The 26,903-nt window shown below is 37.4% G+C and overlaps 2 protein-coding genes across 2 annotated transcripts in view; both read left to right on the top strand.

Moving 5' to 3' along the window:
- Positions 1-64: 64 nt before the first annotated feature.
- Positions 65-4,129, top strand: eri1 (exoribonuclease 1). The gene is made up of 7 exons (XM_081390875.1): positions 65-463; positions 853-1,013; positions 1,099-1,315; positions 1,455-1,538; positions 2,006-2,115; positions 3,254-3,368; positions 3,510-4,129. The coding sequence occupies exons 1-7, from the start codon at positions 380-382 to the stop codon at positions 3,750-3,752; spliced, it is 1,014 nt and encodes a 337-aa protein (XP_081247001.1). The 5' UTR covers positions 65-379; the 3' UTR covers positions 3,753-4,129.
- Positions 4,027-26,903, top strand: part of mfhas1 (multifunctional ROCO family signaling regulator 1) — a 26,294-nt gene continuing 3,417 nt past the window's right edge. Inside the window, exon 1 of the mRNA XM_081390869.1 lies at positions 4,027-8,333. Within this exon, the coding sequence (XP_081246995.1) occupies positions 5,486-8,333 (2,848 nt within the window). The 5' untranslated portion in view covers positions 4,027-5,485. The remainder of the gene's footprint in view (positions 8,334-26,903) is intronic.

The raw sequence follows: 26,903 nt of genomic DNA, 5'->3' as shown, positions 1-26,903 counted from the left end.
TACGTTAACAAAATAACCATTAATAAACCGTTTTTACAAAAAAAAAAAAAAAAAGTTTAAGAGAGGCTTTTAGTTTGTAATTGTTCGACTTTTCAATGACGGCTTCCTGTGCGCCTTGCGACGTCAGTTGCCTGTATCGCCTCACATTTAAGACACTAGGTAAGCAGAGAGAAGTTTAATTCTTCAGCTACAGTCGCTAATCTTAAGTAAAATGTTTTCAAAGTAAACGAGACATTGAGACAAGCATTTAGGGTTGTAAATTTTGAAAAGGAGCGGATTGACTTTAGGTTAAAAGAGACAGGGAGCGTGAACGCGCGAAACCAGATGTGTGTTTTAGTGTTTCTGAAATGAACTAACGTTAACGTTAGACTGTCAACTGATGGAGTCGCTGAAAGAAACCAGTCAACCTGCAAATAAGACTTCAACGTCTGGGGGAGATCAGAAGGAGCAGTGCGGCCCAAATGTGAGTATATAAACACTGACAGTCTCGGTTTAGTAAAATTAATGACAGTAACATGTTTGTAAATTGCTGTGGCAGATTGCTAAATAATGAAAGAGATACATTTTTTTTATGCATTCCTAACGTTTGATGTTATTTTTGGGTGGGTTTTAATCATTTTTCAATTACTAAACTTTTATAGTATGATCAAATAATTACTTGGTAAATTAATTACTAAATTTTTAGAAGTGTTAAAATGATGTCTGTAAGCAGTAACACATTTCTCCCACCTAGATTATTACTGTGAAACACTGAAGAGAGTATGCTTATTTTAGGTGTTCTTTTTTTAAAACTAATATTTAGTAGAAATATGCATTTCATTGCTATGTTGCATTCCTTTGTCTTACATTTAGGCTTCCTGTGAAAAAAATGAGGAACAGGATCCTCCATCCCCAAAACAGGGAGATTTCAGTGATCCAGTATATAAAGAGATCGCAATGGCAAACGGCGCCATTAACCGAATGAACAGAGATGAGATGCGTGCAAAATGTGTCGAGCTGAAGCTTGACCCACGGTATTGAGAACTTTTTTTATGGTTATTTAACCTGCTGTTTACTTCAAATTTACTCGTACTATTCATTTCTTTATGGTCTTTTCAGTGGTGTTAAGGATGTCCTGAGGAAGCGCCTCAAAAGTTACTACAAAAGGCAAAAACTGATGCATTCAACTGCTGCAGATGGAAACAGTCGTGCATACTTTGACTACATCTGTGTGGTGGATTTTGAAGCAACATGTGAAGAGAATAACCCACCTGACTACCTCCATGAAATCATCGAGTTCCCCATTGTTTTGATCGACACGCGCACATTGGAGATTGTGAGTTGGTGAGGGAACAGTCTGGCATACGCGTGCTTCATTCTTGCCAGGCAAACATGATACCATACAACAAGTTTAGTGAAATGTTGTAGGATTGATTTACTAGTAAATGTTTGTAATCCCATTACTGTCATTACAGGTAGACTCATTTCAGGAGTATGTGAAGCCAGTGGTGAACCCCCAGCTCTCCGAGTTTTGTGTGAAACTTACCGGAATCACACAGGCAAGATTTAACAAACTGCTAACTGAATGAAATAACCATTTGAGTTATTTGCAATACAATTAAAAGTTTATGGTCAGTATGTTTGTTTGCTTTTTGAAAGAAAGAAATATTTTTATTACAGATGCATTATATTTATCAAAAGTGACAGAAAAAATATTTATAAAAGATTTCTATTTCAAATGTTCAGTTGTTTTAAACATTGATAATTATAAGCAATCTTACTTGAGCACCAAATCAGCATATTAGAATGATTTCTGAAGGATCAAGTGACACTAAAGCTGGTGTAATGATGCTGAAAAGGATTAAATTATATTTTAAAATATATTATATATCTATATATATATATATATATAGAAATGGCATTTTAACGGCAAATGTCATGCCATCTATATGGTTCTGTCTTTAGTCTAATATAATATTAAGCAATTGCTCAAACTCATATTTGATTTTCAACATTTTTTTTCCAGAAAATGGTGGATGAGGCGAAAACATTCAATCAAGTTCTAAAGCGAGCAGTTTCTTGGCTACAGGAAAAAGAACTTGGAACAAAGTACAAATATACATTTTTGACAGATGGGTAAGGATGAAACTGAATGTTATTAAAGTCATGCTTAAAATGTCTTTGTGCAGTGCAGGGGCTGTTCTAGGATTTCGTCCTCAGGGTGGCTTCGCCCTCAGTGAGAATGTGTAGCAAAACACCATTTCCTAAGAGGCGCCTCTTTGCAAATCGACACCAATATTATTACCATTATAGTAAGTCAAAGGTAGCCTACCAGCACTTAAATTGGTACCAAGTTAATACAACATTTTTATGAGTGATATAATGATACCAGTCTTTCTGCAGTCCACTTCAAATCGGTACTTGTCTAGGCTACTGTTCGACTAACAGAAAATCGCCATCATATCATTATTATAATTAAGCATAACTGTTAACTAGCTAAAACATTTAGGATTGGTTGGACCAGTTGATCAGATATTTACTTGCCCTGCCAAAACATTCACTGGCCCTGCCTAAAAAATATAAGTTATTGCTTTCATTGTTTTTGACCTAAACTTACAATACAAAGATTTAAATATCAGTGAAATTGAAAAATTCTCGATTCCAATTTACGATCACAGCAAAAACGAATGGCCTATTAGCCTAACCAATATAAAGTTCAAACATTAAAGACAAGTAAACAGTCAATAATAAAATAAGGAAGTTATTTAGTAAAGAGCGGCGATTATCTCTTTTTCTTTTGTTGTTTGATTAACATTATCAACATAGGAAACAAGTTAAGTGATTATGAAGTCATAATGCACAGATCCGTTACATTGACACACATCCAATATTTTCTTAATTGTTTACCTTCACATAACCAACTGTGTTTACGTGGGTACTTGTCAAGATGGGCATTTTGACAATTTTGTGTATTTGGCGGCTTATTGTATGCAAGCTTCAGGTGTGAAATGTCTATCACAGTGCGCACGGAACACATTGAGTTCTCTTTCGTGGCGTCTTGCGCTTGAATGGCTTAAAATCACTTGAATGGCTTAAAATCACTTGAATGTTGAAACTGACAAGACTTAACTTTCTTGAGTAAGCAGCACTGGCCCGATCGTTCATATAGGTGACTTTCGAGAGGCTGAGAAGGCAGACAGGTGGGCTGAAGCCCCCCTAAAAAGGTTCTAGAACTGCAAAATATATCGTACAGCTCACTATCTTGTCTGTTTAGGTCATGGGACATGGGAAAATTTCTCCATACCCAATGCAAACTGAGTCGAATCAGATTCCCACAGTTTGCCAGAAAATGGATTAATATCAGAAAGTCTTATGGAAACTTTTATAAGGTTTGTTTTCATGTTCATTTTCCTCATGATTCCTTACACAGCCATAGAAGGATATCTAAATTGTATATAAGTTGGCTTTTTTGAGTATTACATTTTAAAAAAAATCTGAGGTTTTCATGCATCTCATCCTGTTTCTCTCAGGTTGCTCGTACTCAGACCAAACTAATCTGCATGTTGGAGAATCTCGGTATGCAGTATGACGGACGTCCTCACTGTGGTCTAGATGACTCCCGCAACATTGCCAGAATTGCCATCCACATGCTGAAGGACAACTGTCAGCTGCGGGTGAACGAGTGCATGCATGCAGGAGAACCAGGGAGCGTGCCCATCTCTGCCCCTATTGAAGGAGCCCTAGCACCTCAAATGCCCAAGAAAAGAGACTAAAAAGACTCTTTCCCAAAACTAACATTGCTTAATGTGGACAAACATGAAAACCTGTCATTACGTCATTGGGACAAACTAATCTAGGTTTACTTAAATTGTTCCAGTAATGTGTGTGATTTCTTTGCTGCAAAAGCTTACATAATAGCAGATCAGTGGGGTGAGGCTGTGCTTCACCTTTACAGCGAATTGGGTTTATGTACTGCATTTTGAAACTTGCTTGAGGAACTGAAACAGAAGCTACTGGCAAAAGGCTTGAAAAAGCCTGATAGGTGATCAATAATTGTGCATTGCTTTTATTAATCTTTGTTGCACATCAGTTGAAAAACTGAAAAGCTCAATTTGTATTCTATTGCCAATAAAACATTTTTTTATGATGACACTGTACAATATTATTATGATAAGAGATCATTTATACAATATTCTTTTTTTTATCCGTTTGCCTGAGATCTGATTTGCAGGTGTACTACATCGTTGTTGCTTAATCTTGTGTACTTTAACCCATATAGTCTACTCAAAGTTTAGTTATGTTGTGGTTATGCAACGATTTGTCAACACAAAAGTTCACATGGTTTCTGGCCACCATTATCTAATTTTCCAAGGCCATGCAATAACCATGCTAGAAATTTGAGTTATGAACTGTAATAATTTTATTAAAAATGTTTTAATTAGTGCATGATTTTGTAATTTATATGTAATTTTTCTAACTTTAATGGGAGAAAAACGTTAATATTTCTGATGATTTGATTAGATACACATTGTAATTTATCAAAATTAATACATCTGCGCACCATGTCCAGTAGATGGCGTCAAATAACATTTCTCTGTAATCGTAAACAACACAGCCCACCATCATTAATGTCAACAAGGTCCAGTCGGGCTTATTTGCATGATTATGGCTTGAGTTTCTCCTAGTCTATTATAGTATTTTGATTTTCTTCCCAGTGTGTTTGTACTGAAATTAAAGTTCCATTCGTATGTTAGGCAAACAGGATCCAGATACATCTCAATATGATATGTTTTAGAAGCAAGCTATTATTTGCACGGTCTTATAAATATGATTGGATTTTCTTATAGTTAAACCAAAACGACCGAAACGAAATTACCTTCACAGCAGTTTACTGCAACTGCTTGTTATCAAAACCCGCTGTTAATACGCGACGCGTCCTTCGTCACCACCAGACCAATCAAAGCCTTTGTTTACGCGAGCGTCGCGTCGCGTCGCAGGCGGCGTAGAGAAGGTGGGGCTCTGACGCAGTGGGGCTCTGACGCAGTGCTGCTCCTGTGAGCATTCACTGCTGACTGCATGCGCAGAGAATAGGCGGAGACACTGGGAAAGACCACAGCAACCACCACTGCCCTTCTTTCATTCTAACTCACTGGATAGTGGATATGTCTTAGGTTTTTTCTCATGTGGTATCAAAGGACGCGCTGGCGGAAGCGCCAGCCACGTGATCTAGGCTGAATATTTGTGACATTTAATGCGCGCGTGTTGGTTTTACCCTGTGATCGAAGATGCGTGAAAGAACGCAGCCCAGCCCTGTTTTCTTGAATGCGATTGAACGGATCCACATATTTTCGGATGAAGATGAAATCGGCAAGGTCTAAATGTTGGTTTCATCTGGATTGTTGTGCGGAGAACCAGAATCGATGAAGCAAGTGAAAGCGGCACCATGCTGCCTAGGTGATTGATCACTGTGCCCAATGAAAACAAGGAGGAGCACAGCTTCGATACGATGGCTGAGGAGAATAACCTGAAGACTGCTAGATTATGGAGGGATGCTGCTTTGCGCTCCAGGAAGCTGAGGAGCAATCTGCGACAGCTGACTCTCAGCACCAAAAACAGCCAGAAAATTACATTACCCGAGGACATAAAGGAGATTGAGGTCCTCAATCTGGGCAACAACTCACTTCAAGAGCTTCCAGATGGACTAGGTTCAACCCTCACCAGGCTCCGCATCCTTGTCCTTCGCAGAAACAACTTTGCCACTGTTCCCTCTGCAGTATTTCAACTTAGTCAGCTGGTTGAGTTAGATATCAGTCACAACTGCTTGAACCACTTTTCAGAAGATATTGATCTTCTTAAGGGGCTTAAAAAGTTGTGCATCAGTCATAACAAAATCCAATACTTGCCATCTCAGATTGGGACATTGCAAAGTCTGGAGGAGCTTGACATCAGCTTCAATGAGCTACATGATTTCCCCAGGTCCTTTTCACAGCTCAGGAAGCTCCGAACACTTGATGTGGATCATAACAAGCTGCAGCGTTTCCCATCTGAAATCCTTGCCCTCTGTGATCTGGAGGAGCTTGACTGCTCTGGGAACAAACTAGAGGGTCTTCCGGGTAACATCATGATGCTCCAATCCATTAAAATTTTGTGGCTCAGCAGCACCCACCTCTTATTCTTGCCTGAAACATTTTGTGAGCTGCAGAACTTGGAGAGCCTGATGCTCGATAATAATTTCCTCACAAATCTGCCACAATCATTTGGGAAAATGCAGAAGCTGAAAATGCTCAATCTCTCCTCAAATTTATTTGAAGATTTTCCTCAGGTTATTATCAAACTCTCCAGTTTGGAGGAGTTGTATTTAAGCCGGAATAAACTGTCGTTCCTCCCTGAGGAGGTAGGACAGCTGTGCAATCTTGCTAATTTGTGGTTGGACAATAATAGCATAACATTTCTCCCAGACTCTATTGTATACCTTGGGAAATTGGAGGAGCTGGTTTTACAGGGTAACCAAATCGCCATACTCCCAGACAATTTTGGAAAACTTGCCAAAGTCAACATTTGGAAGGTGAAAGATAATCCTCTCATTCAGCCTCCATATGAAGTGTGCATGAAGGGGATCCCTTACATAGCTGCCTATCAGAAGGAGCTTGCACACTCCCAATCTGCTGTAAAACCCAGACTTAAACTGGTTTTGATGGGCCAGAGAAATGCAGGGAAAACCACACTCAGGCAGTGCATCGTCAACAAACCATCAGACGCCAAGATGGCGATTGGATGTAGGGGTATTGATGTGACGAACTGGGTAGCGGATGCAGAACGCAGTCTAACGTTTATTGTATATGATTTATCCGGTAAGCAGAACTATGATCTTATCAAACCCTTTTTCCTCTCTCCCGGAGCTCTTTACGTTTTGGTGGTGAATCTGAAATTATATACATCAAAGAGCTTCTACTCCCATGTAGGCAGTTTCCTCCACCTGCTCAGTGCCAAGGTGCCACATGCAGTTGTTTGCATTGTAGGGACCCACAGCGACTTGTGTGAAGAAGTCGAGATTGAAGAAAAGTGCCTGGATATTCACAGACAGATTTCGCTCCAGGAAAAAACAGACACTGAATGCCTACATTTGTTTGCCCTGCAGGTTGACGAAGCCCTTGAGCAAGGTTACGATGTTCGGACTTCGAGCCCCCATGTTCTCTTTTACGGGGTCACAGATAAAAATTTGAGGCGTAAAAAGTCCCAGTTGCAATATATTCTCAACAATCGACTACAAATCCTTTCTCCGGTGATATGCGTCAGCTGCGTGGAGGTGCAGAGAAACATCCAGCATTTGAAAGAGAAGCTCATGTCTGTCGCCGATCACAGGGAGATTTTCCCCAATCTTCACAGAGTCCTGCCAAAGTCATGGCAGATGCTTGAGGAACTCCATTTTAAGCCACAGGATTTATGGCTTTCCTGGTGGGATTCGGCCCGGTTGGGCCTTCAGGCTGGGCTGACTGAGGACCGTCTGCAAAGCGCACTCTCTTACCTACACGAGAGCGGTAAACTTTTGTACTTTGAAGACAGCATGACGTTAAAGGAATACGTCTTCCACAATCTACCCCGGTTTATCGCCATCTTGAATGTGTTTTTCCAGAGGGACCTCGCTGCAATGCTTGAGAAACTACAGGATGAAGGAGATGACGGAGATAACGCCAGGTCTACGCAGATGCATGGTCACGTGGAGGGTTTTCTGTTGCATGGCCTGCTGCCGTCAAACGTCATTCGCTTGCTGCTTAAACCTCTGGTACAGACACAGCAGGACTTACACCTGATCATGGAACTGCTGGAAAAAATGGGCGTCTGCTACTGTGTCAACAAACCTCGCAGCAAGCCGCTTAATGGGGCCACCGTCTGGTATAAGTTTCCCAGTCAAGTCAGCAGCGAGGAGCCCCATCTTGAGGCCTCGGCCAGTGGGAGCTCATCGGTCCCTGGTCAGTTCTTCTCGGTCGAGCAGCTGCAGATTGAATACAGATTTCCTTTCCTCACCCCTCTTGGACTTTTTGCACGGTATAGTGTGCAAATCAACAGCCACGTGGTGCAACGGTCCGATGGAAAGGATCACATCTTTGCCTATCGGGGGAAAGTGCCTGTGACGGTGAGTTACCGGCCCTCTCGGAGCAGATTGCAGCCTGAGATCCTCTCCATCTCTAGCCATGCATCCTTGCCAAATATCTGGACAGCTTGGCAAGCCATCATCCCCCTAGTGGAAGAGTTAAACGTTCTTCTGCAGGAATGGCCTGGCCTTCACTACTCTGTGCATGTCCTGTGTTCCAAGTGCCTGAAGAAAGGGTCCCTCTATCCACATTCCTTTCCAGGTTAGTGTTTTGCTATTTTCTTCACAAATGTGTTTGATATCATGTGTTTCTGACCATCATTTGTTCTTTCCAACATATATTTCCATTGATTTTATGCTATTGAAGGGATAGTTCACCCAACAATAAAAGTTCATCCATCATTTACTCACCCTGTTATTACAAACCTGTATGACTTTCTTTCTTCTGCAGAACACAAAAGATATTTTGAAGAATGTTTTAATTGGTTTTGGCCATACAATTAAAGTCAATAGGATCCAAAACAATTTTCGACCCCGTTCACTTTAATTGTATGGTAAAAAGAATCTCAGACATTTTTCATATTATCTTCTTTTGTGTGTCACAGAATAAAGAAATGCATACAGCTTTGAAAATACATGGGGGGGTTAAATTTTTTAAATGAACGATTTTTAAATGAACTCTCGCTTTAATATCATTTTGAATATGATGTTTAGGATGGAAAACAAGTTAACCAGATGCATTCAATCATTTATGTTTACAGTTAATGACGTACATTGTTTTAGTTTACCACTAATATGCAGTCATAAATCCCTCAGGCATATACCAGAGCAAATAAAGAGTGAAATTAATTCTTCAGTGATGAATAAGGTAATCTTTGCAGTGCTGTCACTATGGAGGTGTATGTCTGGGTTTATTGCCAAGTAAACACTGACACAATAAAGGGTGAATCAGCAGGAAATTAAGTCATTTAGGATGGATCTAGGCGAAACAAAGAATGAGAATGGCTGTCCATGACAAGAGGGATGGGGGGGGGGTGTCTCGGTGGGTTTGAAGCCACACCTAGAAACACAAATTAACTTGGGCTGTCTGCCGTGCTGCTGCGAACACACTCGCACATCCACAGCAGTGGAGAGGGTAGCCATGGTAACATCAAATGCCTTTCTTCATGGGATACAGACTAGGCGCAGCAGTCACTGGCATATAGTAACCTAAATACTATGTTCCAGGATATTTTTTTAAAAATCATAAATAATTGATTTATGTTAATATAGTACACATTTCTTTTCTTGGGAGTCTTGTATTCTGTAGTTTTGCACTCTCATAGACTAGGTTAGGTTCACCACGGCCCTGTTGTCTTCTGACAGACTTCATTTATGAAGACGTCCCACACCCCCTTAGTTTCTAAAAGAGTAAAATCTGGGGGCGAATTATTTTACTGGCAAACTATGTGGTTATTCTTAGCTTTAAGGATCTCATTGGGTGATAGTTATGTATGTTGTAATTTGTTGTGTTTATATCCAGTCAGTGTTTGAACAGGCACAATTTGAGTGTTATTTTAAAGATAAAGTGGTTGGTTTATGTAAGAGACATACCTTACTGAACACACCATGTCCATTTTTGCCAAATAACAGTCAAATACAGCGTTTACTCAAGCTTATGTAATGAGGCCCAGCTTCATATGTTATTGCATGCTAATTGTTTCACCCATCCTGGAAAGGAAATGTGTTTCACTATGACAAAGTACAATAGCCCAAAAGTATTTGCTCATTTGGTATTTAGTCACTTGAAATGTCTGAATGTCATTGCATTAAATTAAATCTAAACAAACCTAACCAATTGGACTTTGTTTTTGTTTTTCTTTCAAAGAAACGAGGCTAAACTTGTTCTCCGAACTAATTCCACATTTCTCAACCATTTTTGAAATGTTTAGTCTATCTTTGCTTTTACATTTTTAATTATATCTTTGTTTGATAATTGAAAACCTAACACATTTATGTGAATAAATGCCACTTGATTTTTTTTGTTGTTGTTATAAATAAATGTCTAAATACGTTTTGGGCCCACTGTTTTTAAAATGATCAATGCACACAGACGGTAGTATGTTTTGGGTGTTTTCATTGATGCGTACAATGCTTGTCATTTGTGCATTACACTGTGTGTATTCCCAAAGGACTAAAGTTGTGATTTAAAACATTTTTTTTCAATGCGATTCTTGGCCTTCTTGTCCCTAAAGTCTTTGTTATGCACAGTGATAATGTTTTACATACTATAAAATAAACCAGACGCTATGGTTCATTCATTTTACAGTTGCGTTTTAATGTTCAAATGAATTACATTAGTATTATGTTTAAATAGCTGGGCAGGATGTCCTCTTACACTTGGCAGCTCTGTTTCCTGAAGTCTCACTGTTTTTTCCCTGCTGTCACATGATGAGACAGGATCAGGTGGGGCAATTCCTGACTCACATTAGTTCTTAACAACAGCTCACAAGATGTAAAGGCCCTGTGCCATAGCAAAGAGTAAAGACCCGTTTGGCCTGCTTAATGAGTGCATTAGTTTTTAAGTACCCATTATTATTCAAGACTGGATTTGTTGAGTTCATTAATGATAATAGATATCGACTGCGAGCTGTATTTGTGGTATGGGGTGCAGATCTGTTTCTTTGTTTTACCATAAACAGGTTTCCTGACCGAAGTAAAAACAGAACAAGTTTAGCAGCAAGGTTTTTTGATCCTACCAAATTTAGGCATGTTTTTTTTTGGCCCACTTGCATGTTGATTTACTGTTGAAGCTCTCTGAAACACTAAACACAGTGTGATGGTCACAGAAAGTTTTCCTTTACTTAGAAGAGTACTGGGACCCCAAAAATGCTTGCTTTTAAAAGAATATGGATGTCCAACAGCAGAATAGTGTTTTCAGATAATAAAATCCAGATAATAAAATCCACAATTTAGCATATTTAACTTTCATACAGCTTTTATTTCAGTAAGCATTTGGAAACGTATCTATCTATCTATCTATCTATCTATCTATCTATCTATCTATCTATCTATCTATCTATCTATCTATCTATCTATCTATCTATCTATCTATCTATCTATCTATCTATCTATCTATCTATCTATCTATCTATCTATCTATCTATCTATCTATCTATCTATCTATCTAACTAACTAACTAACTAACTAACTAACTAACTAACTAACTAACTAACTAACTAACTAACTAACTAACTAACTAACTAACTAACTAACTAACTAACTAACTAACTAACTAACTAACTAACTAACTAACTAACTAACTAACTAACTAACTAACTATCTATCTAATCTAAAAATGACAGTTTAAAATGAATGTCACATAATTTTAACATCCTTACAATCAATGCAAATCTGCATTCTGTTTGCACCTAAATTCAGTTCAAATTCAGGACCTTGACTGGAATTTAAAAGGATTTCTACCTCTAAAGTGTGAGAGCTTGTCTGGGTGTACATGTGTTATGTAAGACTGTTTAACATTTAAAACAACAGTCTGGAAAGAAAAGCTGGTGGACGTGTTTTGCAGGTGATGCGAACTTATTGATTTGAACGTACACCTGTTCTCTTTCCTCCTCAGATCTTTACCCTGTATTTAGTGACGCAGAAGTTTGTACATTTGGATACAAGTATTAACACAACAACCTTACTGTGTAACCGATAACCAATTGCCTATTAATTACAAGCGGTTCTCGACAAAGTAGAATTTGTCCTCCACATCCTTTAAAGCACACAGAATGTATACAAAGTTTGGCAGTGAATTACTTTTGACAGTTGGCTTGCATGCCTGTTACATCCATTTGGCATCAGACAAGGTTTGAAAATAAGGACAATACTGGCATAACCTGTTTTCTGATGGTCAAAATTGAGATGGCAGTTGGTACAGTAACTTGTCTGACCCATTTAGAAGCTCAGTCAACTGATATTTAGTCTTTTGGCTCTTGGACTGGGTGTTAGAAATAAGAGCCCTCTCGTTACCCTGAGCTAAATTCAGTCACATCAGAGCTGGCCGAAGCACCTGCACTGTCAGCGGACTGTACTTTTTGCCTGTATCGATTGCCATTAACGTACGTATTTGAGCATATGTTGTTGGTGGAGTGTGTCACTGTTGCCAGAAAGTGTCCATCCTGGCGGCGGTCAGGACAGCAAGTCTTTTTAGCAGCTTTTCTAAGCATGCACTGCACTGTCCATCATCTTGCCAACTGACCTCAGTTTTTTGGGAACCTTACTGGTATTTTGAGATATTTTGGATGCCACCGTTCATGGCTTTTGACAGACTAATGATGGTGTTTCTGCACAGGGCAGTTTAAATGACAGGGTTTTCAATATTGTTTGAACTAGGCCTATGGAATATTTCACTCTCCCAGATTTGATGGTTTGAATAAGAAGATCACGGATATTAAAATTCTGGTTAATACAATGATACCCGATAAATGGCTAATTACATTTACATTTTTACAACACTCAAATCTGCTGTTTTAAGTTAATTTAGGCAACATTTACATTATAATGAACAGTCTGAAAAAAATGAATATTCATTTAATGAAATGGAAAAATACTTCTAAAGCATTTATTAATCTTAGTTCATTTTAATTTCAACATTTACTAATACATTATTAAAATCAAAAGTTGTATCTGTTAATATTATTTAATGGACCTGAGCTAACGTGAGCAAACAATTAACAGTTGTATTTTTATTAACTAAATTTAACAAAGACTAGTAAATACTGTAACCAATTTATGGCATTGTTAGTTATTAATTTACGTTAAATAATGAACCTTATTGTGAAGTGTTACCTAACTTTTTAGATATAACTTTAGATATAAGCTTTTTATTGTAAATAAGAATTAAATTTAGATAAATCTGTTTTTAAGGTTTGCTAAAGATTGTGTAACAATGTCATTAAATTATTTGTTTAAATCTAACTTTTTAGATATGACCCTACTGTAAAGTGTTACCTACTAACATTTTAGATACAACATTTATAACTTTAGATATTGTAATTTTATTGTAATTAGGAACAACTTTACATTAATAAATCTATTTTTAAGATTTGCTAAATTATATATTTTTAGTGTTTTAAAGATTAACCTTTAACGTTTTAGATATAACTTTAATCTTTTAAATAGTTAATTGATTAATCTTTTAAAACTTGAATGTTTCTTGTAAATAAGAATTACATTTTGAGGGCCTTTGTTCAGTTGTTGGCCTTGTTAAGGAAACCTCAAGATGTATATAGTATACCCATATGGTTGATTTTTCTTCTTCTTCTTTACATTAGCTCTGCTTTCAGACATTTATGACATACCCTGTCAGTTGGGGTATGTAAGGTCAGTTTGATTCCTCCTGTTATCCCCTTAATGGATTTAACAGGATTACCCCGTGAGTGAAAGGGAACCTTAAAGACTGGCAATTAAGTCAAGGCAGAGTTGGTTAAGTAATCATAGCCTGACGAACTGTAACAACTAATTCTCACACAGTCTTTGGTGATGTGGAGTCCTCAGCGAGTTTATATGGCATTATATTGTCTTTTTAAGGAACTACCCTCAGGATGAGAGAGCTGTTCCTGGATGAATTAGAGATGGGGATTTACCTCATCGGTGTAATAAACATGTCTGAACCTGTCCTGCACCAAGATAAAACATTAGCCTATGGCTTTAGAACAAGAAGGAATAATGTATGTCATAAAAAACTCAAGATAAGACGTCATTTATGAGATGGATGTGTTACGATCCAGCCGTTGCCAATTGAATGTGTGTGGTGTGATCATTCAGGGTCAACAGGAGTATTGTATGTTTGCAAGTATTTCCGATATGTAAAAACCTGCTTCCCTCTATTATTGCACTGGACCTCCGGAAATTCTGCTTGTGAAAACATTCCACTGTCAGAATTCTGTGAAAGTATGCTAATTTTGAGATTCGTCATGGTCAGCTACGGTGCTTTCTTTGTGTTTCCTTGATTTTTATCTGGTCTCATTAGATGATGACGACTTTGGCTTTATCACAAAGACAGTTTTATCTCTAATGATCACTGGAAGTTTATAGCATGTGTTGGACTGTCTTGGAGGACTCAGTGTAAAATTACATTTGAATCATTATTCTACAACTTTTCATTGTTTATTTATTCCTTATATTTATTACACCGCACACAGGCAGGAAAGATGGCTATCATATCTAAAAGTGGAACAGGAAACCTTGGAGTGGTTCTGCATTAATTGGCTCAAATGTCTGTCTCACGTGAGAGTGGAAGTGATATGTCTCTTATTGCATGTTCGTGCTAATGATATCAAATTTCTGTTTCATGGCTATATTGCTGTGATTTTGTTTAAAATCATGCGTTACTACAATTCCAGACTGCCAGTCTTGCTCTAGAAGAGTCTGTAAACTCTCACACCCATCTGTATGATTTCATGTCTGCTTTGCATGTTTCAGCCTGAAACCTTGTATTCCCGAGCACCGGAATAATCTGATGCTGTCAATCCTGTTATGTCACTACGTTCCCTCAAGGTCTACATTGTAAGCCTGCAGAATTATCCATGTGACCTGTACAGGGCTGGGTAGAAGGGTTTGTAATGCATGTGCCGTCTTTTTCACTGTTGCCATGATGCCATCACATGAGTCACATCAGCAGATTTATCCACGTTAGACATTAGGGTTGTAGTATGAAATAGTTTGAAAAATGTAATATGTAGTAGCATGTAAATGTAGTAGACATTTAGACAAAATAGTATAGAATTTAAAAGGTAACCCTCTATTTTGATGGTCCATTAGAAATTCTTCTAACTATAAGTAACTTTGCAACTACATATCAACCAGCAGTCATTAGAGTATTAGTAGACTTTCTGCTTAATATCTGCTAACTAGGGATGCACGATATATCGGCCACCATATATCGGCTGATATATGTTCATTTTTAATGTTATCGGGCCGATAAGAAAATTTGGCTGATATATTAAAGCCGATAAATAATGGAGTATTTTCCTCAGCTGAGACACTTCAGATGCGCATTGTTTGCCATGATGGTTATGTATTGCTTGAAATATGATTGGAATCACTTTTAAAAAGGAATATACAGTATATGACAAGTCTGTCATATATAAGCTACATAACATTATAATTAGAACATTATAATTGTGTGCTTGGGACATGGTTTTTAAAGGTGAGGCTATTATTTTTGTAATCAGGCTCCCAAAAAAATGATATAAAAATTTGTATTTAGATTAATTGGCTATATGTTATCAGCTTTAATGATCTGTTATTGGTATCGGCTAAAATTTTCATATCGGTATATCCCTACTGCTAACACATTTTGATGCTCCCCCAACAGACACTCATACTGACTATATTGTCAGTAACCGAACTAACTACATTATACTACTATATAGAACTATATACTCACCCTAACAACTAACCCTAACCTAACAGTCTACTAATACTCTGAGACTTAGTTAAAGGTATAGCGGAGGATCTTTCCGAATTTAGATAAGACCCGCCCTCTCCACTTTTTGAAAAGTTTGATTGATTCACCTGAATGATTGACAATTAGGAGGACCAATAGTATAGGTGATCCACCCGGAAGTAAAAAATCCTCCGCTATACCTTTAACATGTAGTTGCAATGATACTCATAGTTAGAATGTCTAAAGTGGACCATCAAAATAAAGTGTAACCTTTTAAAATTAGCCATTAATCAGCCATAACGTAGAAACAAATTATTGGCTTATTGATATTAATCATATAATATTGGTGGATCACTATAATTACCATATTTTTTTAACATGTACTATAGTAATATCATGGTTAATTTAAGCATATAGCTTGCTAATACCATGATTGTTTTTGAAATACCATGAAAATACTATGGTATATGAATGTTAATCATATAGGACCATGATGTTTATGAAGTTTCTTATACTACCACTGTATCGTTGCACCACCTTATATTCTTATAAGAGCAAGATGATGACTTATTAAGCCTCTTTGGTTAAAAATGAATGATGAATGATCATGTTTCTCATGTTTAGAGATAAAACAGACGTGCAGAACCTTCCATCCCAAATCTCCATCATTTTTCTAAAGTTGTTTTCATGGTATGCTTGGTGCAAATTAGCATAGCATGGTGGCAGTGCCGAAAGCCTTGACAGGATATTAAATATGTGTAAATGTGCTATTAGCGTTCTCACTGTGTCAGCAGGATTAAATATAGGAGCTCTCACCTTGTCCCGTTTCCATCTCTGTTTCTGTGTTGTATCAGCTCTTTGCTAGTCAGATGTTTACATGTTTCTTTTAGCCTCAGCTTATTTTAGCCCAGATCGGATCTCTGCCTGTAGGCCTCATCAGATTCTGCTCTGCATCTGCTGAAATAGCATTGCAAACTGCATACTTCACCTTAGAAAATATCTTTTAAGTGTGTTCTAGTAAAAAAAAAAAGAGTATTTATTGTGACTCGTGTCTTGTTGATTTGTGCAGTTGTGCGTAGCTGGAGAACATTGATTAGTTTTTCACGTGGTATTAATGTTGCACGCTTCATTTGTTGATTGTATAACTGCTGTACTGCCAGCTGCAGCGTGTTGTAAGTGGACAGATCTATCCATACGGATGAAGTGCTCCAGCCTTGACCTTTGGCAATAAAAGCAGCGTGAACTTCCTCCAAAGGGAGAGATGCTGCTATTCCTGGAAGCCAGTGTTTGAGACTGCTCTGTGGCCAAGAAAAGTCTTGTGCGACTTGAGAATTTCAAGTTAGGACAAACGTTACATTCTCATAAAATAGACAGGGTACATACTGAGTGAATGTTTACGTCTGCTTTGGTGAAATAATTGATACTGTGTTTATGAATATGTTTAATCATTTTGCATCACTGCATACTGGGTTAAATTTATGAACACTGATTTGCTTCACACTTGAGTGTGTTCAGCATACTTGATTACTCATGCGCTGTGAAGTAAACCGGTAGAAGATTTGCCTCAAATTTAATGAATAAATAACATGTACTTTTATTCGGCTCAGACCCTGTCTTTGAGAATGGTGATGCTTTTTTTCCATTCTGAGTCATTTTAATGGAGTCATGTGGGAAAGGGGGATGTTTTCAAATTTATTTATCAGTAAATAAATTTAATAAATATGAAAGTAATATGCATTATTTATAAAAAAAAAAGCACCTCAGATATTTTAGTGTAAGTTCAGAATGTAAATAAATTAAATAAACTGTTTAAAGGTTTGGGATCAGTAAGATAATTTATTTCAGCAAAGATGCATGCAATTAATTAAAAGTGACTAAAGAAATCTATAATGTTACAAAAGACATTCCTTTTTTTTTTTTATCAAAGATTCCTGAATAAAATGTATCATGATTTCCACAATTTTTTTTTTTAAATTGATAATAACAATAAATGTTTCTTGTGCAGCAAATCAGCATATTAGAATGATTTCTGACGGATCATGTGACACTGAAAAACACTGAAAATTCAGCTTTGCCATCACAGGAATAAATTACATTTTAAGATATATTAAAATGGCAAACTCTTGAATGGTAGTGTAAAAAAATGACAGATATTATGGTGTAATTAAATAAATATAAAAGAAACTGAAGATTATTATTACATTTTAAATGAATGTTGAAGATAAAGATAAAATGAATGTCAAACGACAAAATGAAGGTTTTTGGCTTTGAATTGTTCATTTCAGTTCGTTCACAAAGAATTGTCATCCTCCCTTACGCTGCCGTTGAATTTAGAGATCTATGGTTCTCTCTCTGTGGGCTTCCTGCAGCTCTAAAATCAATACAAATTCAATTGAGCATAATTGGCATAACGTGTCAGCCTAAGCTAGCGGAAAATGATGGTGGCTTGGTGGATGGCTACGATACATGTCGGCAGTGATCTCATTTCAGACCAGATGTGAACATCTGTCACGAGCCGGATGACAGATCAAACTTACAACAGCCTTTTTGCTGTTTATGTACTACATACAGATAGATCAATGCTAGGTTAAATATTTGAGTCATTTGAAGATAATGTTCTCCAGCTGTCTTGAATACTACTTCCCATTTGGCTTCTACAGTCACTGCTTTGAAAAGTGTCATTGTTGCAGACTGCTTGACCTTTAGGCAGGCCTCTTTGCTCTGTGCAGCAGATATGCGTGTTTGCACTCTTCCGGTGTTTAATTCAAATCCACTCTCAGTCAAAGTTAAGATTTATAAGTGAATCTCTAGTTTAGCAGGTTCTACTGGCATGCCATCCTGTTTGAGGACCCAAAAGACAGTCTCACAATCCCAGATTCACGTTATGGAAAACTGTTTGCTGTATAAAACCATATATTCCACTTTATTTTTGAGTTGTCTGTGAAGTAAACAGTATGTGGGGTTATATTATTATGTGGTATAGTCTATTTGGGATCCTTAATGGCACCATCTTTAATGGGACCAGTGTTCTTTTAGCATTATATAATATTATAGTATTCATTAATAATTGGAATTAGCTTTTATTTTTATATTTTCAGTTTTATTTTAGTAATTGAATATACATTTTACTTCCACTTAAACTTATTTTATGGCACGTAAAACAAACCGTGTTCATTTGAATTACATATCACTCATGGTCTCGTCTTGTCTAAGTGGGCGGTGAGACCTCAAGCTGTCAAGACTACAACACAGAGCACTAGAAACCTAGATGGATTGTGTGAAATAGAGTGGGAACAGATCCGGTTCTGGTTATTCATTTTCATCTGGTTTGATTGAGATCTGCACAAATGAAGCCCCGATGTTTGATTACAATATTGTTTGACATTGTGTTAGCTTTTGATGGACGTCTCTGTCTGGGGTTCACAAATAGCAAACGGACAATAAAGAGAGGAATTAGAAACATCTGGAATGAAAAAGACACCAGATTTGTGTTTGAAGAAGAGAATAGATGAATTCAAGAAAACTCAAGAAAAGTTTACAAATTCCTTAGTACTCACTCGGTCGGATCTGTGAATAATCAGTTGTGTTATAATCAGATTTTTGTAATGTTACTGAGAAAGAGCCAAATGGATTTGTCATGGTCAGTTCCCCTGTTGATTTCCCTTTTGAGTCATTTTGATGCGTCTCCCATGTCAGTAATAGTTGTTTTTATGCTTCAGTCAGCAATTTGGGTCCTTGGTTCCAGCAGATGTTATTTTGTGGATGAATCTAATACAGTTTTAGAAATAATGACATTTAAAGAGTGTTTTAAATGTTAAGGTCATTATTTGCTCACCCTCATGTTGTTCATACCTATATGATTTTCTTATTCCATGAAACACAGAATGACAAAGTCAGTGAGTTGAGTCATTCATAGTGGTTTTGTTAAACAAATCAGATCAGACCCGCATACGCAAAAGAACAAAAACAAAAAGCACGCAGTCATGTGGGCTTAAGTATGGAGAATACTGACGTCAGTGTTTTGTGCACAGACGATAAGGAGGATGAAGACGAGGATGAGGTGAAAGAGAGCTAATTTTTTCTTCTTCTAGTTTTCCCCTTAAGTTTTGCTTGTATAGAGCTGTCACCATGATACTTAAGACCTCGCTGTCCTTCCACTGACTACCATCATGGTTGTCTTTCAGATTAACCGAATGACCAAAGAAGACTTTCGTCAGCCCAGAATTGTGACAAGAGTGACGTAAAAGTCTCACGAATTCTGATATGACTGTTCAGACTGAGGTCGCATTGTAAAAAATATGACCTGTATCAGATTTAGCACCACATATGGAAGAGAATTGAAAAAATCTGATTCCTGCGGTTTGTGCTGTTCACACTGTCATGAAAAAAACTGATCTGAGTCACTCACAAATGAGCAAAAAAAAAATTGTGCCACTTTTGCTTGCAATATGACCGTAGCCTTTGTGTTTGAAATGACATGAAGGTTGAACTATCCCTTTAACTTGTGTTTGTTGTTGAAAGCAAGTCAGAAATTTAGAGCCAAAGTGATCACCCTATAGTTAATGATTGTGTCTAACTGGTTATGCCTGCTGTTTCATCTGTTGACTTTAATAAATCTCTGTCGTTCTTCTTAGAGATATGAAGAATAGAGATTCATTGGATTCTTCATGGTCATGAGTAGACCTTTGATTTCAGGGCTCTTCAGTGACAGATTTCTTAAAAGCATTGAGCATGTGTTTAAAAGGGATTCACTTCTAGCCTCAGCCGTTTGGCTTTTTTAGCAGAGCATGGAAATCTCATCAGGACACACAGCACTGACTGAGACATCTGAATCCAGACGACTGTTAAGCTCTGGCCACGTGTCGATGAATGCATGACGCGTTTACGTCAATGTGTATTGTTGTATTCTATTACTGTAGTATAGTATAGATATGTTTCCCTGCCCACAAGGCCTTGATTACATCAACAGAAAAGTAGTTTCAGATAAAGTTTTGATGAAACTTCCTTTTGTGCTCTGATGATTTTGTTCATTTTGATTTTATGTTCTTAAAAAAATCCATGTAATAAGTTATTTTAATATGTTCCATGAGGTTCAAACTGGACGAGTCAAAGCGAACGCTCATTCGCTCTTCCATTTGTCATGTTGACGACAGACTCAAGTGCGTGGTGTATGTCATAAAATGATCCTACACCTGTATACTGTATCCAGTGTAGACAGTGTAGGCCTAGTTCTATTTGCTTTTAACGCGATGCAACACTTACATCCAGTGTAGGCAAATGTCAACTGTTAAGTGACGACGCCAAAGAACTGTTTGTTGATGTCTTGCTCCGGAGGCAGTCATATGCAAATGTTTTTGCACAGGTCACCCAATGTCAAAATGAGCATTTTTTGGAGCTTGCTTAAATAAATGCTTTGTTCATAACGAAGAGGGCATTTTAAGCTATGAAACTTGCAGGATGTTTTAAAGGTTCAAAGACCTCTTATATGTCAGAAAATTTGATTTCTCATGTCAAGATCCCTTTAAGTATCACTTAAGTCTATTTCTGTGTCAGCATAAGCTGTGTGTACATGCGTGTGCATGGGGATGACCCTGATTCACTCTCTGACGCGCTTTGTGCTTTATCACTCAGAGCGATAATCCTCCGTCCGAGTCGCTGGCCTTGCGTGGCTGCTCACGTCTCATCCTGCTGTTCACACTGCAGTCTTGCCTGATCACGGTTTACCAACAGTGAGAAACGAGTGAGACATACCAACATGTGGTGCAGAAAGACAGTTGCAGCACTGAGCATTAAATATAGGTTAAAAAATTCACGAATTTCACAGTGTGGTTTTATTCTGTTTTGTTGTGAATGATTCTATAAATCAAGCTGAACTTCTGCATGACAAGCGCTATGTCAGCTACACGCAGTTAATTCCGGGGGCAGTTTATTTTGGCAGTACCTTTATGAATCCACATCCTCTGGACACTCGGGAAAAAGATGAAGCATTGCAGGATGTCTTTGACCCAGATTTCAAACTTCACAAAGGGTCGCAGAGCGAGTCACAGCATGAATGCGTTAAAGATAAAACGGCTTGGGAAAATATCTGGAATGCGACTGGAGGGCTAGACAAGCCTTTGTCTTTTGTATGTGTGTTTTGTGTGTGGAATGTTGTCTTATTCGAGATAACAGACGCACAGAGCTTATTGGACGCTTTGGTCTTAATAAAAGTAGTTACTTCCTTATTTTCATTTTTTAAGGAATGCATGATATATATCGCTACTATACTATTGGTAATGAAACATTTTATATCAAACACACAGTTTTGGGGAGAAAAAAAAAATGAATTTTTATAGGGCCCTAATTTCTCTAATTTCTCCCTAAAGTCTCTGTAAGGCAAATGCTTATGTTTCTAGCATGTTATATGTTTGGCAACAGTTCTTCTAACCATAATTGATTGAGTTTAGCTTTTCATTTCTTAAACAATCATATAGGAAGACCCATCATGGCCATATTCCAGGATGACAATGTCAAGATTCATCAGGCTCAAAGTGTGAAAGAATGGTTGGGAGGGAGCGTGAAGAATACTTTTCACACATGAATTGGCACCTCTGAGTCCAGACTTTAAATTCATTGAAAGTCATTGGGATGTGCTGGAGGAGATTTTTAAGAGTGCTTGACTTGCATTGTCAATACACAATTATTTAAATCAAGAGGGGCATACACTTTTGGTCAAGATCTTGTATTGACAATGCAAGAGTCAAGCACTCTGTAAAGTCTACTCCAGCACAACCCTCAAGACTTCCATTGAATTTAAAGGGGTGATGAACTGAGAAATCAAATTTTCCTTGAGCTTTTGACATATTAGAGGTCATCATACTATTAGAATATCCTGTAAGTTTCAGAACTGAAAACTTCCTTGTTAGTCCAGTAAAAGCTTTTATTGACACCAGGCACAGCGAACGACAGGTTTTTCAAAGTGGGGATCTATGACGTCAAAGGGTATCAAACCCCGCCTCTGCAGAAGAAGATCAACGCCTGCTTCAACACTGCCTGTTTGGCCCCGCCCACCGATTCACGCATTACATGAAACTCATTATAATATGCAAAACTGTTATCCAATCATAGCAGTGGGCGTTTACTTCCAAGTCTTCAATGCGGCACGCCCATAAAAACCGAGCGTTTCAGGAGCGAGGCTTAAAACCAGGGTAGAAAATAGCCTATTACTTATTCATTTTGATGTTTTTTAATGTAAAAACCAAGCGAACGTCATAAGTTGACCTCAGAAAACAATATAATTTTTTTTAAAAAGCCAGTTCATGACCCCTTTAAGATATACCAATTCATGTGTGAAAATGACTCTTTATGCTCCCTCCCAACCATTCTTTCACAATTTGAAAGAATGGTTGGGTTGAACCTAAAATTTTGACTTTGTAATTTATTTAGACAAAATAGTATAGAGTTTTAAAATTGGACATTTATTGGTTATCTGCCATAACACAATTAAATAATTACCAGCTTATCTGTATCGGCCAGAATTTGCAAAAAAATAATTACATTCATTTTAATTGTGCAAAACAGGTTTTAAAATCATCATTTCAGACTCAAATATTTAAAAAAAAATCCTTTGAAAAATCACCTTTATTTTATGTCATATTGTTTCAGTTATTGAGAGTTAGTTATAGTTTTTAGCTGATTGTTGATGGAAAATGTAGTGCTCAGAAAACAGAAGATGAAAATGTGTCATTGGAATGCAAGATCTTAAGTATGAGCAATAGACTGTAGGAGTGAAGTGGAAGCTAGACATGCCATGAGTGAGTGTAGCAACAGTGGGCTTTGTTATGGAGATGTGTCTCATTGTTTCATTCTTTTTGCTGCTTCCTGTCCCAGCGAGTACAGGATGTTTAAACTGCAGTGTGCCCTTACGGAAATGTGTTTATAGATTCAGGGTTTGGAGATTTATTGTGTAGGTAACTAATTCTCTCTAGGTTCAAGTTTTTGTCCTCCCTGCCTCCAGGCGCGGGGCAAGTTTACCTCTCAGTACTACATTAAACTACTATATATAATGTTGAGTATAATGTATAATAATGCAATGGGGCAATATTTGTGGGTCCTGATAATGTCAAATGTCTTATGTTACCAGTAAAAAGTAGGTTATATTATTTTACATTTATCTAGTGATTGACAGAGTGCAAGCATATTCGTCTAAAATAATTATGTATTTTCAGCATCGGGATCATGATCATATTTTTATTCTGGAGTCACCATTGTCCTGTGCATTGGGTTTCCAGCACCAAGTCCATGCCTATTAATTTACACCCACAATGTAATATCAAATTTAGAAACAGGAGAGTCGAGGTGCGTATTTAATTCTGCAGTGAGTTGGGCAGGTGTGGTTTTATGTTTTTAGTATACAGCCTGGGTTAGTACCTGGACATCCCTTTCTGACAGCTTCCTCTTGCATCGACATGTCCTTCGTGGTGGCTATCCTCCATAGCTATCTCATTGGTTGTTATAACCATAGCTAGATGCAGTGATAAACAGTGTTTCAACAAGTTTCACGTGTGTCATTCTCTCTCAAGCAGTGAAAGTAGAATCAATCCATTTATTAGTCATTCTGCACCCTGGCTCTCATTAATAAGTAATAATTGTGGACTGAAGTGAGTCATCTGACTTGAACTTCATGTCACAACATTGTCACCCCGTATGTTTGGACTTTAAAATTCCTTCAAGCCCGCAAAGTCGATCCTCAGACTTCAAATAGCTAACCAGATACATGACCCGTAAACCATGTTTAGAAAGCTTCAAAACTCCCAAGACCTCTGATATATACCTGACTTGTTTTCATTACTTATTAACTCTTCTCATCAAGAAGAGGAACTTCTGCTGATCATTTAGATATGTTTTAAAACATTTCATGTATATTGTGTGCTGCTGACATGCTCAATAGAGATAAGAAATAAGGAGATAACATTTTTTTTAAAAAAAAAGAGAATATTCTCAAGCATAAAATATTCCCTCATATTTTTATTCCAGTTTAGTTAGTCTTGTTAAACTGACATTTGCAACCCATTTCACTTTGCACAATTTTATGTATTTCCTAGTGTAATATGATTGGATTGTGAATTGATTGGATCATTTAGCTAGTTTATAAGGAGAGATTCATGCTACGATGGGAAAGTTATATATGTATTCATTGCGCACTAAGAGCAAGAATTTTCATTGGGAAAATTTTTGATTAAGAAAAACATTGATTTCTTGATTCAATTTCTTGTTGACTTTAAGGAAGTATAAAGAAGCCTCTCTTTTTCTGTCTCTGTGAGCATACAGCTACAATAAGACTTGTCTGTAAAAGTCATTGTTCTTCGCACAGGCCTTGATAGCTCATCATGGTTCATTGCTCTTGTGTTTTATCCATAAACCTGCAAGCCATTCTTTCTTACTGGGGATTGTTGTACGGTGATATTGACGTGAAGCTTTGGCTGGGGAGTGCAGTATACCTTTTATGGACCTGATAATGCACCTCAGAGAGCAAGAACAAAAAGTATGTGATGCAGAAATGGAGAGTCTGGCAGAGGAACAAACAGACCCGAGTGCAAAAACACACCTGGAAATGTTATTCAGGGCAAAAGTCAAGAAAGAAGGCAGTTTCTTAAGTTTTGATGCCAGAAATGACTTTGTTCCAACCCATATTAGCAGCACTATGACCCAGACTAGAGGAGCAGCAAGTAATAATAATAACTAGTGCATGAATCAGCAAGAACACTCACCTTTATTCCATATGATTCCCTTAAAGGGACTTCTGACTAATTTCTCAATCACTGTCTACAGTGAACACATCATGTATAACCAGCAATGAGACCTTTGGCAATCACTGTGTGCTAACTGTTTGTTAATCTCAGATAAATCTGGTTTCTATCTGTTGGACTTGCTTTGGCCTTCATCTTTCTGCTGAGTGACCAAGTTCAGTCCTCCTGGAATTTCCTCCTTTATTTAGAATGAAGGAGAGCAGAAAATCAATAGGCCTAATGGCGTAAGTGGCGTACCAGTCAGGCCACTGTGCCAAGGATGTATAATGCAATGCCATGATGTGCAGTTATTTTACATGTTAAAGTACATAACTAGGAGTTTTCACAGGAAATTTTCACATTTGTCTAATCTATTTAGCTAATTGCACATTACTTGTCAGGAAGCTGCATCGTTAAACAGCTTCATGGCATAATTTGCATAATGTTGGTGTGGGAGACGTTTCACTGCAAGCCATTTTTCAAGCCAAGTCTATTGTTAAAACCAGATCAAACCTGATGTTAGGATAGATCAAGGCAATATTAGTGGCTGGCGCATTATTATATCATTAATGCGCATCAGATTATTTATAGTTCTTCTGTGGGGTTGATACTGTATAAAAGCTGTGCTTAGGTCACAAATAAAGGAATCTACATAGACTAGTGTTGCTCTAATGCCATATGCCCTTCTATCTTTTATGGACCACAAAAGGAAAATTCTTATGCTTTTTTTCCTCACAACTTGTGTGTTTTTTTCAGGGTGAGACGAAGTGAACTCCCCCCCCAACACAAGTAACATCAATCCCATTTCCAGTATATAACAATCATTTTAATTTGAGAGATTAACATGTTGCCATAAAATAAGTTTTTTTCTTTTATCTTAATTGGTATCCAACTTGTTTTAAAAATGGAAATGAGATGCACTGAGATCTGATGAAATAAGGAACATGTTGGCTGCTTTTCGAATTCAAAGTCACATGGAAGCACTGTACAGATGACTGTGGTCTATAATCTCTTGGATTGACACATGATGTAATGCTTTGTCTTCCTGCGGTTGGTCTGATCCCCCTGAAGTACTTAAAGTGTGCCATTAGCTTATTGACTTGCTGACTAGCACACTGGAATCCTTTATTACAGTCTCTATTTATAGACATGGTCGACTCTTCTATCAATTCGGGCTGCTTAGGCTGAATTAGCACACTTGTTTTTGTGCAGTAGACAATAAAAGATGTTGAACCTCAAAACCATCAGGGTTTGCTTTCGGAAGATAAACTGACATAATCCACCTCATAAAGACATACAGATGCGCTTCTAAAGTATTATGGGAACTGGTACTAGTTCTTCAGCAGATCGATGAGGTTTAAATTATGAATACAAAAAGCTTTAATATCTTTAGCCCTATCTGCCATTGTGTTTTTGCAGGTTATTCACTGGACACAAGAGTTCTTACTCATGCCCAGATAAAAGCTTGTTAAACAGCGCCGCCTTGTGGTAGATTTTAAAGGTCCATTAGAAAAGCCTTTGAGAAAATGTTAAATTACTTTTATTTCGATATTTCTTTAAAATTTGATATTTGAAAAATACTACTTGACGATGTAAATAATATACGTCATAAAGAGGGCTCCAGTTGGTC

This window comes from Scardinius erythrophthalmus (genome assembly GCF_964197995.2).
Source record: "Scardinius erythrophthalmus genome assembly, chromosome: 17".
Classification (NCBI taxonomy): Eukaryota; Metazoa; Chordata; class Actinopteri; order Cypriniformes; family Leuciscidae; genus Scardinius; species Scardinius erythrophthalmus.
Note: the sequence above shows the minus strand (reverse complement) of the source record. Positions and strands in the feature narration are given on the sequence as shown.